The 13,694-nt window shown below is 43.0% G+C and overlaps 1 protein-coding gene across 1 annotated transcript in view; it reads left to right on the forward strand.

Annotated features, from left to right (window-relative positions):
• Nucleotides 1-13,694, forward strand: part of Ywhaq (tyrosine 3-monooxygenase/tryptophan 5-monooxygenase activation protein theta) — a 30,796-nt gene extending 17,102 nt beyond the window's left edge. The window contains exons 2-5 of the mRNA XM_076559220.1: nt 6,099-6,222; nt 8,187-8,350; nt 8,996-9,091; nt 12,630-13,694. Coding sequence (XP_076415335.1) covers nt 6,099-6,222; nt 8,187-8,350; nt 8,996-9,091; nt 12,630-12,689 — 444 coding nt within the window. The 3' untranslated portion in view covers nt 12,690-13,694. The remainder of the gene's footprint in view (nt 1-6,098; nt 6,223-8,186; nt 8,351-8,995; nt 9,092-12,629) is intronic.

Below are 13,694 nucleotides of genomic sequence, written 5' to 3' on the forward strand. Positions count from 1 at the left end.
TCTATTTTCTATAGCTCATATTTCCACAATGACATGGTTATTCTGTCTGTGTGACTATTTAAAGTAAACCTCTAACTTGTTTTGTCTTGGGCCTCTTAGATATGCTCTTTCAATATATTCTTGTTTTTATTAAATGAGGAAAAGATATATTCCCTAGTGTACCTTAAGATTGACCATATCGCCGGGCGGTGGTGGCGCACGCCTTTAATCCCAGCACTCGGGAGGCAGAGCCAGGAGGATCTCTGTGAGTTCGAGGCCAGCCTGGGCTACCAAGTGAGCTCCAGGAAAGGCGCAAAGCTACACAGAGAAACCCTGTCTCGAAAAACCAAAAAAAAAAAAAAAAAAAGATTGACCATATCACTGGCCGGTGGTGGCGCACGCCTTTAATCCCAGCACTTGAGAGGCAGAGGCAGGCGCATCTCTGTGAGTTCAGCCAGGTGTACAGAGTGAGATCCAGGACAGGCACCAAAATTACACAGAGAAACAAAAAAAAAGAAAAGAAAAGAAAAGGATTGACCGTGTCAGCAGTGTGTTCATTAACGGATCTCATTGAGGTGGTAGGAAAACCGGAGATGTGTGAACATTTGCTTCCTGTTCATTATTTTCCAAGGTTCCTCTTCAGATTCCTGCTCTTGGTTAGTTCTGTACAACGTCTGTGATTAAAAGCAGCATATCTGACTTACGAAGGAAGCTAGGGTCAAGCTTATTTTGATGAGTGCTGTAGAACATTACCACCAAAGGCAAGTGGATTACTTTGGTAAAACTGTTTAAATGATGGCAAAATCGTGACATGCAAAAGGGACTACATCTACGAGTTAGTAGTGGGGTGGCTTTTTTTTTTTTTTAAAGATTTATTTATTATGTATACAGTGTTCTGCCTGCATGTACGCCTGCAGGCCAGAAGAGGGCACCAGATCTCATTACAGATGGTTATGAGCCACCATGTGGGTGCTGGGAATTGAACTCAGGACCTCTGGAAGAGCAGCCAGTGCTCTTAACCTGAGCCATCTCTCCAGCCTGGGGTGGATTTTTTTTTCTTCTAGTTCTTTCTCTCAGACATGGGAACAAAGAATAAGAGGAAACGTTGCTGTTCTATGTTTGCGCTGGTGCTGTTTCTGGACAGGACACCCTCCCCTGTCAAAAAACTCTTAGTTCTTTGAGCAGCAGCTCTCAACCTATGGGTCTCGACCCCCAGAAGGGTCAAATATAAGATTCTGCATATCAGATAATTTACATTATAATTCATAACAGTGGCAAAATTACAGTTATGAAGTAGCAATGAAATAATTGTATGATTGGGGGTCACCATAACATGAGGAACTGTATAAAAGAGTCGCAGCATTAGGAAGGCTGAGAACCATTGATCTAGAGTGTAGTGTTCTCAGTTACCAGACTGTGGTGATATATTGTGTACCCTAATAAACTTGCCTGGGGATGGGGGGGGGGAATGACGACACACAGAGCCAGCCATTAGATTAGATGTAGAGGCCAGACAGTGGTGGTACACACCCTTAATCCTATCACTGGGAGGCAGAGATCCATGTGGATCTGTGAGTGCAAAGCTACACTGGAAACAAAGTCAGGCAGTGGTGGCACACACTATAATCCCAGCACTGGGAAGCACACACGCCTTTAATCCCAGGAAGTGGCATGGCTGGGTGGAGAGAGGTTTGTGAGCTGTGAGGAACAGGAACTAAAGCAGTTCAGCTGAGATCATTTGGATGAGGGAGGGCTCAGGCTTTCAGTCTGAGGAGTCAGAATCTGCCGAGGAGTTGGTGAGGTGAGGTTGTCTGTGGCTTGCTCCAGCTAGTGTTTTTTGTTTTGTTTTTTAAGACTTATTTTCTGTGTATGAGTGTTTTGCCTGCGTGTATGTCTGTGTACTATGTGTGGCTAGTACTACAGAGGTCACAAGAGGGCATTGGATCCCCTGGATTGGATGGTTGTGCACCAACATGTGGGTGGTGGGGATTGAACCCAGGTTTTCTGCAAGAGAAACAGTGCTTTCAGCCACGGAGCCATCTCGACAGCCCGTTACAGTTTTTGTTTTTAATTTAAAGATTTCAAATGCTTTCCTTATTTATTTTCATTGAACTGTCTTATAAGAATACAGTGGTTGCATTTTGTTGGGCATTTTTCATTAGATCTATTTTTCCCACGTGTTATTTGAGATCTGGCAAATAATCTTTTTCTTAGTAATATATTTATGTCAATTTAAAAGTGTTATTCTGGGTTATTTTCCAGACTTTCTAATTTGCATCATAGTTGGCACTTTATATAGCTTCTTAACAGATAAGGTCTTGTATTTTTCTTCAAGAGTGCAAACATGAACTTCTGTTCTTTGCTTAGCTTCTCAGACTGAGCTGAGGCAGAGGAGCTGGTCAGTTAATGTTTTTTGAACTCTTAGCATGATGTTCTTCTAGGCTTTGACTTCTTTTGATTTTTATTTGTTTCTAGAGAACATCTTATGTGTCGATACCATAGAATTTTTATGAAAATTAATTTAATGATTTAGTATCAAGTATAATGGATAGTCTAAAGAGATAGTCAGCACAAACACTAATGTTTAGGTCATTGCTTTCAGTGAAATGGCCGACAAGTCAGGAATGGTGACATACACCTATGATCCCTTGGGGACTGGAACATGACTAGGTTACATAAAGAAACTAAATAAATAATAGCTAGGTAAGTAAGTAAACAATATAACCAGGTCTGAAAATAGACTTGGCAGTGGAGGTTGTGTGGTCCAGTGGATGACCCTGTCTACACAGCATGTGCACTGGTTTGACCCCCGGCACTGCTCTAGGAAAGCTGACCTAAGGTGCTCTCAGCTGCTGTCGGCATTTCCAAGTCTGGTCTGCAGGTCCTGTACTTAGCTTTCTCTGGACAGAGGACACTGAAGGCCCCGTTCTGAGCCATAGCGAGTTACCTGTGCTGTCTGTATTGTTCTTCCTCACACTTGGTGTTCCCTCCTTAAAGTGACCCCGCAGCTTTTTCTTCTTAGTGCATTGAGTCCCCCTCCTGTCCCCTTTATTTTCAGTTGGGGGAGGGTGTCCTACTGTGTTGTGTAGGCTGGCCTCAAACTTTAGAAATCAGGTGATTTTCCTGTACCATCCTCCCAAGCAGCCGGGACTACAGATGCATGCAACTGTGCCCAGCTTAACTAAGGTACCCTCTCTCTAAACAGCCTTTCCTTTAGAAAAAATTGGTAGACATTCATTTACATGATAGTGTGCCGTTTTCATATTTGTATGTCGTATGTTTTGATGATATTCACCCCACCCTCACTTGTCCCCTCCTATCCCCTCTTCCTTTAAAAAAAAAAAATCTATTATTTTTTAAAATATTTGTCTGTGTATCTTTTTTTTTTTTTTTTTTTTTTTTTGGTTTTTCAAGACAGGGTTTGTCTGTGTAGCTTTGCGCCTTTCCTGGGACTCACTTTGGTAGCCCAGGCTGGCCTCAAACTCACAGAGATCCACCTGCCTCTGCCTCCCTTTTGAGTACTGGGATTAAAGGCATACGCCGCCACCGCCCGGCATCTTGTCTGTGTATCTTTATGTGCATCTGAGTGAAGGTGTTCCTCAAGTCCAGAGGCGTTGGATCGCACTGGAGCTAGAGTTAACTACAGACAGTTCAGCCTGATGTGGGTGCTGGGGACTGAGCTCTGCTCCTAAGCCAGGGCATTGTGCATGCTTTTAACCACTGAGGCAATCCCTTCAGGTGTGTGTCTCCTCCCTCTGTGTTTTTTTAGTATTTATCCTGTATGTTAAGTATATTGTTAAGGCTGTATGACCAGGGGCTCAGAAGAGGAACTGAACAGCGAGATTTATTTTCGGGAAGTGAGTCTAAGGACACCAAGCTCTTTGTCCTCTGTAATAAAATCCTATCTACACAGCTGCAGTTCTGTGCTCCAGCCTAGTTCCTTTCTTGCTTGATTTGTCTCTATCTGTTGTCCTCTCTAAGTTCTATCTTGATTCTCTCATCTTAGTTCTGCCTCATCTAGGTCCTTCTCATCTTGTTCTTACCCATCTAGTACTTCCCCATCTGGCTCTTCCTCATCTTCCATCCTGACCTCCAGTTCTCTAGTCAGAAATCCTCTCTAGCCAAAATCCTCAATATCCTCTCTTTGTTCTCCTTATACCTCAGTTCCTTCCAATCTCTGAGGTGTTCAGTTATAAACCCAAGCCATAGGTCACCAGCCTTGAATTCTTACAAGACTCGTAAAGGCAGGTAACTGGCCTCAGGCACTGGCCATCAGACTTCTTTACAACCCAAATGACTGCTAATGATCAGTTAGTCAAGAAGGGAATTTATGTGCTCAATCTACATGCCTGTAAGTGGTTAGGTAGGAAATTAGGAGTCTATTAGTAAGGCTGTAAGGAAGGAGGGTCTCACCCTAAATTGTTCAAGAAATAAAGCTATGCTCCTGACCTAGGAGACAGGTGTTGTTTTGTTTGGCCTGGGATGCTTATAGGTATTTTAGATAAATACACTCTTAGGAGTTCTTGGAAGCACGCACAGCATTACAAGGAAATCACTGTAGGAACTAGCTAATATATATACAAAAGCTAAAATAATCACCAAGACTTTTTGTTTGTTTGTTTTCTCGAGACAGTTTCTCTGTGTAGCTTCGGAGCCTGTCCTGGAACTCTGTAGACCAGGCTGGCCTCGAACTCACAGAGATCCAACTGGCTCTGCAAGTTCTGGGATTAAAGGCGTGCACCACCACCACCCGGCTCACCAAGACTTCTTTTTTTTTTTTTTTTTGGTTTTTCGAGACAGGGTTTCTCTGTGTAGCTTTGCGCCTTTCCTGGGACTCACTTGGTAGGCCAGGCTGGCCTCGAACTCACAAAGATCCGCCTTAAGGCATGGCTTAGCCTTTGGAGAAGTCCTTGATTTTTTTCCAAGTAGTAGCTTTTGTGATAGTAGCTGAATTCCATTACGTTTCCCTGTGGCTTACAGCATAGTTATATGTGTTTTTTATGACCCAGTAAGCTTTGTTGGGGTTTCTTATAGGAGCTTGGGTATCTCACCAGCTTACAACTTCCGGGTCACACACTCCATGACTGAGAAAGTTAAGGCAGGAACTTGGAGGTAGGAAGTGAAGCAGAGACCATGGAGGAACACTATTGGTTTACTCTCCATGACTTGTTCTTCTTTATGTAACTCAGGACCCACCTGCCTCAGGGTTGGCAGTGCCCCTACTGAGCTGGACCCTACCACGTCAATCATTAATCGAGAATATTGCCCCCACAGGAATGCCCACAGTCCAGTCTGTTGGAGGCATTTTCTCAATTGAGGTTCTCTCTCCCCAACTGACAATAAACTTTTAACAAGTGCATCCTGTGACTAGAGCGTGTGTTGTCTCCAATATAGGTTGTTCCCCTCTAGTTCCGATGGCAACCAATTCCGGTGGCACTTGCTTGTATTTTTTTTGGAAGCTACAGAGGTTTGCCTGACCAACAACTTGTAGGGGAGGTATCCCACTCCTGAGCCTGGGCCTGGGGTTTTTAATGTAATATAACATGGTTTCATATAAAGTGCCTCTTCAGAATTTTTATTTTATTAAAAAAAAAAGCTGACCGAGTATCAGGTTTCTTTATGTCATTTGCATACATTTTTAGTTTTGGTTTCCCCTCCCCTGCCTGTTCCCATGTCCCCTCCCCCTGTCACCGTTCTTAATTAGAGACTGTCTCAGAGCTAGAACTTCCTGTACTTTATAGCATCTCATTCATCTTTCAAAACTAGAATGGATAGTTGTGGTGTACTTAGCTGACAGAGCACTTCTTGAGGATAGCATGGACTTCATTTCAGGCTTTTTTACCTGGTTAGTCCAGTACATGGCACCTAACCAGGGAATATTGGGTAAATGGCTTACTAAAAAGACAAGCTTTTTTAATGACAGTGTATGGTGTATCTAAGTTTTACTGTAAACCATGGGCAAGGCCTTCCAGGGAAGCAAGTACAACATCCATCCTGACTCTGTTGTAAGAACACGCTTCAGGTCCAGAATGGAATGACAGGCACAAGTGTACTGTTGTAAGTTCTTGTCTGTGACTGAGTGGCTTTTCATTAGTGTTTGATTTCTTTCTTTCTTTCAGGAATTGTTGGATAAGTATTTAATAGCCAATGCAACTAATCCAGAGAGTAAGGTCTTCTATCTGAAGATGAAGGGAGATTATTTCCGGTATCTTGCTGAAGTAGCATGTGGCGATGATCGAAAACGTAAGTATATGTGACCTATGGGCAAATGCAGAATATATAGAAAGAAGTAGGAATGGGCAGTCACTTGTCACTGTGACAGAGTATCAGAAAAAAACAGCTTAAAGGAGAGATTTATTTTGGCTTCGGAAATTTCAGCCCATGATTCACTAATTCCGTTCTTGTGGATACTGAGGTAGGCAGACTTGAGAGAATATGATGATGGAACAGAGATGCTCACCTCGGTGCAGCCAGGAAGCAAGAGGGTTGAGATGCTAGCTAGAGACACGGTGTAGCTTTCAGGGCACTTCCATCAGAGCACTGACCCATTCATTCTTAAAAGCCACACCCACTTAGATCTCTATCTTTAACATGTTTCCTAGAGAACAGTTCATGTTCAAACCATAACAGGATGAATGGGGACATTAGGACAGTAGTCAGTAGGTTGTTTGCAGGCTCTTGGTAACTAAACTCATGGGGCTTGTCCCAGTGGTGGCCACACCCATGCCCACATGGCAGCACTAATTAGACTCAGGGTTCCTAATAACAATGAAAAAGAGGCCATGAGGTTGTGGGGGTGAGGGAAGGGGTGATGGTAGATGGAGGTGACGAAAATACAGTGTACAGATGTATGAAAATTTAAAAAGATAAACATTATTGAAAATTTTCAGATTTATTTTTATTTTCCATGTGTGCATGTTTTGTCTGGATGTGTATCTGTACCTGTGAGTGCCTAGTGCTCTTGGAGTTAGTGCCCGGAACTAGAGTTTACAGATGGTTGAGCAACGTGGGCTGGGAATTGAACCTGGGTCTTCTGAAGAACTGCCAGTGCTCTTGACCACGAAGTCATTTCTCCGGTCCCTTCAAAGAATAAATAAATACTATTTTTAAAAATTGATGCTGGATGTGGTGGTGCATATTTTTACTCCCAGCACTTAGGAGGCAGAGGCAGAGGCAGGTGAGTTCAAGGCCAGCCTGGTCTACAAAGTGAGTTCTAGAACAGCCAGGGCTATGTAGAGAGACCCTGTCTCAAGTCTTGTTTATATCAAGAAAATTGAATGTTGCTCTATGTTCCTGAAAATGAAAATATACCAGGAGGCTGGAGTAGGATTGTTTTTAGATCAACCTGGACTACATAGTGGTACCCTGCCTCAAAACAAGGAAAGTGTTAGAATTGGGCTCATGGGTGAACTCTAGTTACACTTTGATATTAAAGCAGGCTGAATCTTTTGTGCTTTGGGATTTTGTTTGTCATACTTTTAGCTCCACAATTCTTTACACACAATCAGTTCTATAGTTCTCATAGGACATAGAAATAGGATGTTGTGTGTTATATGTGTGTGAGTGTGTGCTGGGATTTGAACCCAGGGCTTCATATATGATAGGCAAAGACCCTACTCCTGAAACTATATCCCCAGTTCTTCTTTAAATTTTAATAATTATTATTATTTTGCTGGAAATTGAACTTAGAGCCTCATACATGCTAGCAAGGCAAGTGCCCTGCCACTGAGCTGTGTTCCTAGCCTCACTTAAATTTTGAGACAGGGTTTCATTAAGTTACCAGGCTGGCTTTGAACTTGCTTTGTAGTTCTCCTGTTTTACACTCCCAAGTAGCTAGGCATACAGGCCTGTTGAAGGCTCTTAGGGGCCACAGCATTGCTGTTAAAACCAAGATTTAAAGGAGGGAGGTAGGGAGGTAAGACGAGTGTATGGTTTGTTCAGACTTCATAATTTAATCAATTCTTGTGTGTGTGTTCCTGAATGCCACAGCACACATGTGGAGATCAGGACATCTACCATGTAGGTTCCAGGGATCAAACTCATTGACTGTCTTGCTGACCCCCATGGGTTTTTATTTAAATACACTGGAGCTATTGTGACTCAGAATGACTCAGAGCTGGTACATATGTTAAAGTTGTTAGCATGCTATATATTGGATAGATATTTTTGCTTTTGTGTCTTAAATATTTTTTTTCTTCAACCCACAGAAACGATAGATAATTCCCAAGGAGCCTACCAAGAGGCCTTTGATATAAGCAAGAAAGAGATGCAGCCTACACACCCAATCCGCCTGGGACTGGCTCTTAACTTCTCTGTATTTTACTATGAGATCCTTAATAATCCAGAGCTTGCCTGCACATTGGCCAAAACGGTAAGGTCTGTGGGGGGAAATGGGTGCACACTGCTTTGGCTGAGGGTGTGAGTTACTAAGGATATTAATTTTTGAAGTATTTGCATGCTCAGGGAGGCCATTGCTTTTGCATTGTGTTTTCTTTTTTATTACCGTCTTGCCTCTTCCTCCCCCTGTAAACACTACACTCTCACCGTGATTCTAAGTAGTAATGTCTGACTGAAGAGCCTGGAAGGCAACATGGTCAGAGAAATCAGGAGTAACTGGAAATCAGGAGTGCCTGCCGAGCGTGAGCACTAGAAACCTGTATCCCCCAAATGTCTCAAGGCCATGCTAGCTCTGTAAGAATTGTGTCAAGCATTGCTAATACACTGTGTCTTGTGAAATAACCAAGAGACGTGTTTTAAATGAGTATTTACAGCAGGTGTCAGGTCATACGAATTCTTTTTTCTTTTCTTTCTTAAAAAAAAAAAAAAGAAAGAAAGCAGAGCAGGTTGATGGGTGAAGAAAAGTAAGGAGAGATCTCCTTCAGGTGGGAGGGACTTGAAGTGAGGCGACCTCCGGGTCTTAAAGGGGGGCTTCCACGGCAGCAGGTCCTTCCTCGTTGGTGTGACTGGACCCAGGGCAGTGGTCTGGGTTGCTCACCGTGCACATTGGCTTTGCCAGGCTTTCGACGAGGCCATCGCTGAACTGGACACGCTGAATGAAGACTCCTACAAAGACAGCACCCTCATCATGCAGCTGCTTAGAGACAACCTAACAGTGAGTGCCCCTGGCGGGTGGGTGCTGTTTCCAGACAGCAGTGATTTTACTGTACTCTCCTGTCTTCGGGCAGTGACAGAAGAGCTGTAGTCTCTTAAAAAGTGTGGAGGAAGGTCTTCGTGGTGGTAAGGTGACATTATTATATCAGACCTTCCTGAAAAAAGTACTGTGCTTGTAGGAACACAGTATTATTATTATTAGTTGACTATGTTGATAACAGTTAATGTGGAAAGCTTGTGTAATTTTAGTATTTCCTCTCTCTGGGTATATTAGGTATAGCAAATTAGGGATTCTATAGGGGTTGCAATCTCCTAAAATCATGAAATAGCTTGTTGTAGTAGAAGTTTACTTGGTAGCGCTAGAGAGGAATGTTGGTTTCTGCCCAGGAGGACCTGGGTTCGAGGCTCAGTACACATATATGTTCACAATGGACTTACTCAGTCCTGAGGGACACAGGCCCTCTTGTGGCCTTCATGGGAACTGCACACATGGAATACAGGCAGTACCTAACCCTGTAAAGGGTATTTTGTGAACTCTGTGTGTTTGAATATTTGATAGAGGGTTTCCTAGTTTGTATTCTATTGCAGTGATAAAACACCAGAACCAAAAGCATTTGGGAAGGAAAATACTTATTTCAATTTAGAGTTTATCATCCATCATAGAGTGAAGTCAGGGCAGGAGATGAAGGCAGGAACCTGGAAAGCAGAGGCCCTGGAGGAGTGCTGCTTGCTGACTTGTTCTCCATGGCATGCTCAGCCTGCTTTCTAGTGTAAACCAGAAGCACATTCTCAGGGATGGTTCTTCCCATAGAAGGGCAAGGCCCTCAATCGTTAATCAGGAAGATGTCCTCAAAGAGGCTAGCCTGGTGTACAGAGAGAGATCCAGGACAGCCAGAGCTACACAGAGAAACCCTGTCTCGAAAAAGATGTCCTCAGAGACATGCCTACAGGCCATTCTGGAGGTATTCCCTCAATTAATGTTCCCTCTTGCCAGGCGGTGGTGGCGCACGCCTTTAATCCCAGGACTCAGGAGGCAGAGCCAGGTGGATCTCTGTGAGTTCGAGCCTATCCTGGTCTACAGAGCTAGTCCAGGACAGGCTCCAAAGCTATAGAGAAACCCTGTCTTGAAAAAAAACAAAAACAAAAACAAAAAATGTTCCCAGATGGCTTTGCCTTGTGTCGCCTTGACCAAAAAAAAAAAAAAACTAATTAGTACAGAGGGTAAGTGTGTACCTAAGTTTACTCTACCTCTGCATTCTAAGGCGCTGTTTTATATTTTTCTTTTCTTTTTTTTTTTTTTAAAGATTTATTTATTATGTATACAGTAATCTGCCTGCATGTATGCCTGTACGCCAGAAGAGGGCGCCAGATCTCATTACAGATGGTTGTGAGCCACCATGTGGTTGCTGGGAATTGAACTCAGGAACTCTGGAAGAACAATCGGTACTCTTAACCACTGAGCCATCTCTCCAGCCCCTTTCTTTGGTTTTTCTCCATGCTTTATTTTGTTGTTGTTGGTTTTGGTTTTTTGAGACAGGGTTTCTCTTTGTAGCTTTTAGAGCCTGTCTTAGATCTCGATCTGTAGACCAGGCTGGCCTTGAACTCACAGAGATGATCTCCCTGCCTCTACCTCCCCAGTGCTGGGATTAAAGGCATGAGCTACCACTGCCTGGCTTTCTCCCTCCGTAAACAGTAGGTAAAGGGCATATTAGTGTTCTGTTCCTGTGACAAGGTGCCTAGGATAAAACAACTTTAAAACAAGGAAACATTGAGTTTGATTCATGAGTTTAAAGGTTTTAGTCCATAGTGGTTTGGCTATGTTGTGTTGAATAGCTTAATGGGAACATGTGTGGTGAAAGCCTGTATCCCTCCTGGCAGCCGCAGGAAAGAGACCTGTGTCACAGTGTCCTCTTCAAGGGCACTCCTACAATGACCCAACTTTCTCTAACTTGATACCTTCTCTGAGAAATTCCACTACCTCTCTTTTAAGCTACAGTGACCATGTGGGCCTTTGGGGACATTTCAGGCGTAAACTATAACAGGAGATAATTGATAAAAGGTAAAGCTTGGACTTTTTGTATGTACAAATAAATTTGATAGGGTAATATCTTAGACTTAACAGAAGGGAGCAGAGGGGAATGACGTCCTTTAGTGTGAATGCAGTTTTCCTAGCCCTGGATTGTGGTGCAGCAGCTTTTACTGGGGGGATTATTGTAGCTGTATTTTATAAAGCTCCACATCTGTTCAGTTCTCCTGGACAGATGATGAGTCCACTGAGAAGGGAATTAGGAAAGCACTGGACATCCTTTGATGTCGACAGAGCTGTGGGCGGGAGAGATCCTCACCCCGCTGCTTCTGTGGACTTGGGACTAGCTGTCTTCACTGCTTTGGTTCTGTTCTCTCTTTAAGGAGTAATTCTTGAGAGGATTTTACACTGTCTATCTTGGTATCTTTTTTTTTTTTGGTTTTCCGAGACGGGTTTCTTTTGTGTAGCTTTGCGCCTGTGCTGGAACTCACTTGGTAGCCCAGGCTGGCCTCAAACTCACAGAGATCCGCCTGGCTCTGCCTCCCGAGTGCTGGTATTAAAGGCGTGCGCCATCACCGCCTGGCTTTATCTTAATAGTAATTTAAGATAATCTAAGAGCCTAGTTTTTCTAAAGTTGCAAGTAGCATCCTGGTGTTGGTCTGATAATGTCTATTTTCTGAATTGATTGAAAACCTGACTTTTCACTTCCTCTTTCCATTCTTAGAGAGATCTTGAAATACTCTGGTTTAGCATTCAGTTAGCACGCATGTGTGCTGCTGTGTCTCCGTAGCCTTCGTCACTCCTGTTTCAATTTTGTCAGTGCACAGTAAACCTGTTGCTTTTTCTGTTAGCCCTTCATGTACTGGGAAACATAAAGACCACGATTTTCTCAGTTTTTGTTTCATTAGTCTCATAAATTTTATTTATTTATTGTATTTTTGAGACAAGTTTTTCTTTGTATAGCTTTTGCTATCCTGGAACTCGCTCTGTAGACCAGGCTGGTCTTGAACTCAGAGTCACCTTTCTCTGCCTCCCAAGCTATGGGATTAAAGGTGTGTGCCACCACCTCTCGGTCATAAATTATATTTAAATACTGTTTTCAAGGGAAGCATTTCACTATTGAGAATGGAGAATATGAGATCCTCAGCACTTCCCTTGTGTATTCTGTAATTACATTTCTTTTACTTAACTATTTGTGTGGTGTGGAGAACTGTCTCAGTTTACTCTCTACTGCTGTGATCAAGTCCATGATCAAAGCAACTTGGGGAGGAAAGGGTATAGTTGGCTTCATGTCATGTCATAGTCCATCCTTGAGGGAAGTCAGAGCAGGAACTCAAGGAACCTGCAAATGTATGTATGTATGTATACATGCGGTTTTAAGGGGTGATGGTTTTCAGTTTTGAGAAAGGACTGTCTTGATCATCCTCTAGTGCTTAAAGGATTGACTTCTTGTCAAGGGTTTCAAGAATGTGCGGGTGGAAATAACCTGTGTTTCTCTTTTTCTCCTCTGTAGTTATGGACATCGGACAGTGCAGGAGAAGAATGTGACGCAGCGGAGGGGGCCGAAAACTAAGGGCACCCGGTGCCGTCCTCCGTCCCTCAAGAAAACCTTTTTACATCTCCATTCCTTATTCCACTTGGATTTCCTCTAGCAAGGAAGCCCATTCATGTGTATGGGATCAACTGTTTATAGTCTTTTCACACTGCAGCTTTGGGAAAACTCCATCCCTTGATCTGTGTTGTCCCGGCCTTCCTGGTGTGCAGTTACTGCTGTAGAAAAGTATCAGTAGCTTCATTTCATACACACGCGAGTAACTTCCGACCCTTGTGCAGAGGACTGACAGTGCATTTGGTATTTAAGTAATCTGAACCAGTTCTGCAAGTGGCTGAGTCTGTATTACTGTGAAGATACGGAAATGTAGTGCATTACAATTGAAAGTAATTGTAATAATAACTTCCTGATTTCTACATTCCCTCTCTGACCCTTCTTTGGGGGTTTCCTTTCAGAAGCGACTTTTCCATCCTCTTACTGCATACTCCTTTTTAGTAGGAATCCAAAAGTGTTAGATTGAACGGGAAAAGCTCTTAATGCATCCAGTCTGGAAGTCACAGATGGAAATGTCTCCCATGTCACATATTCTGGGGGTCATGTCTGTCTGTGACAACAGGGAGTTTCCTTCATGCATTCTTCATTTGCTGCTGTTTGAGTTGACAACTTCCTTCCCAATAAAAATCACTTACACCTCCTGCCTTTGTAGCTCTGGTATTCACTTTACCTTGTAATAGAAGTAGCATGTTGCTGCCAGAATATAAGCATTGCTTTGGGCAAATTAAAATGCATGTCCTTTCTTAATCCACTAGAAAGGGAAATAAGTACACACGTCCAAGTCTAAAGTTGAGTACTTTTCCATGCAGATTCGTGCACATGTGAGAAGGTGTCCAGTGTGTCCAGTGACTGTTCTTCAGAGAGCTGTGTGTTTGCTAATCATTGACTGTAGTCCCAGAAAAGCCCTGTGAAAATGTCATGCCCCATGTAACAGCAGAGTAACATAAAATAAAACTACATTTTATAAAACCA

Source organism: Peromyscus maniculatus, chromosome 22 (assembly GCF_049852395.1).
Source record: "Peromyscus maniculatus bairdii isolate BWxNUB_F1_BW_parent chromosome 22, HU_Pman_BW_mat_3.1, whole genome shotgun sequence".
NCBI classification, from domain to species: Eukaryota; Metazoa; Chordata; class Mammalia; order Rodentia; family Cricetidae; genus Peromyscus; species Peromyscus maniculatus.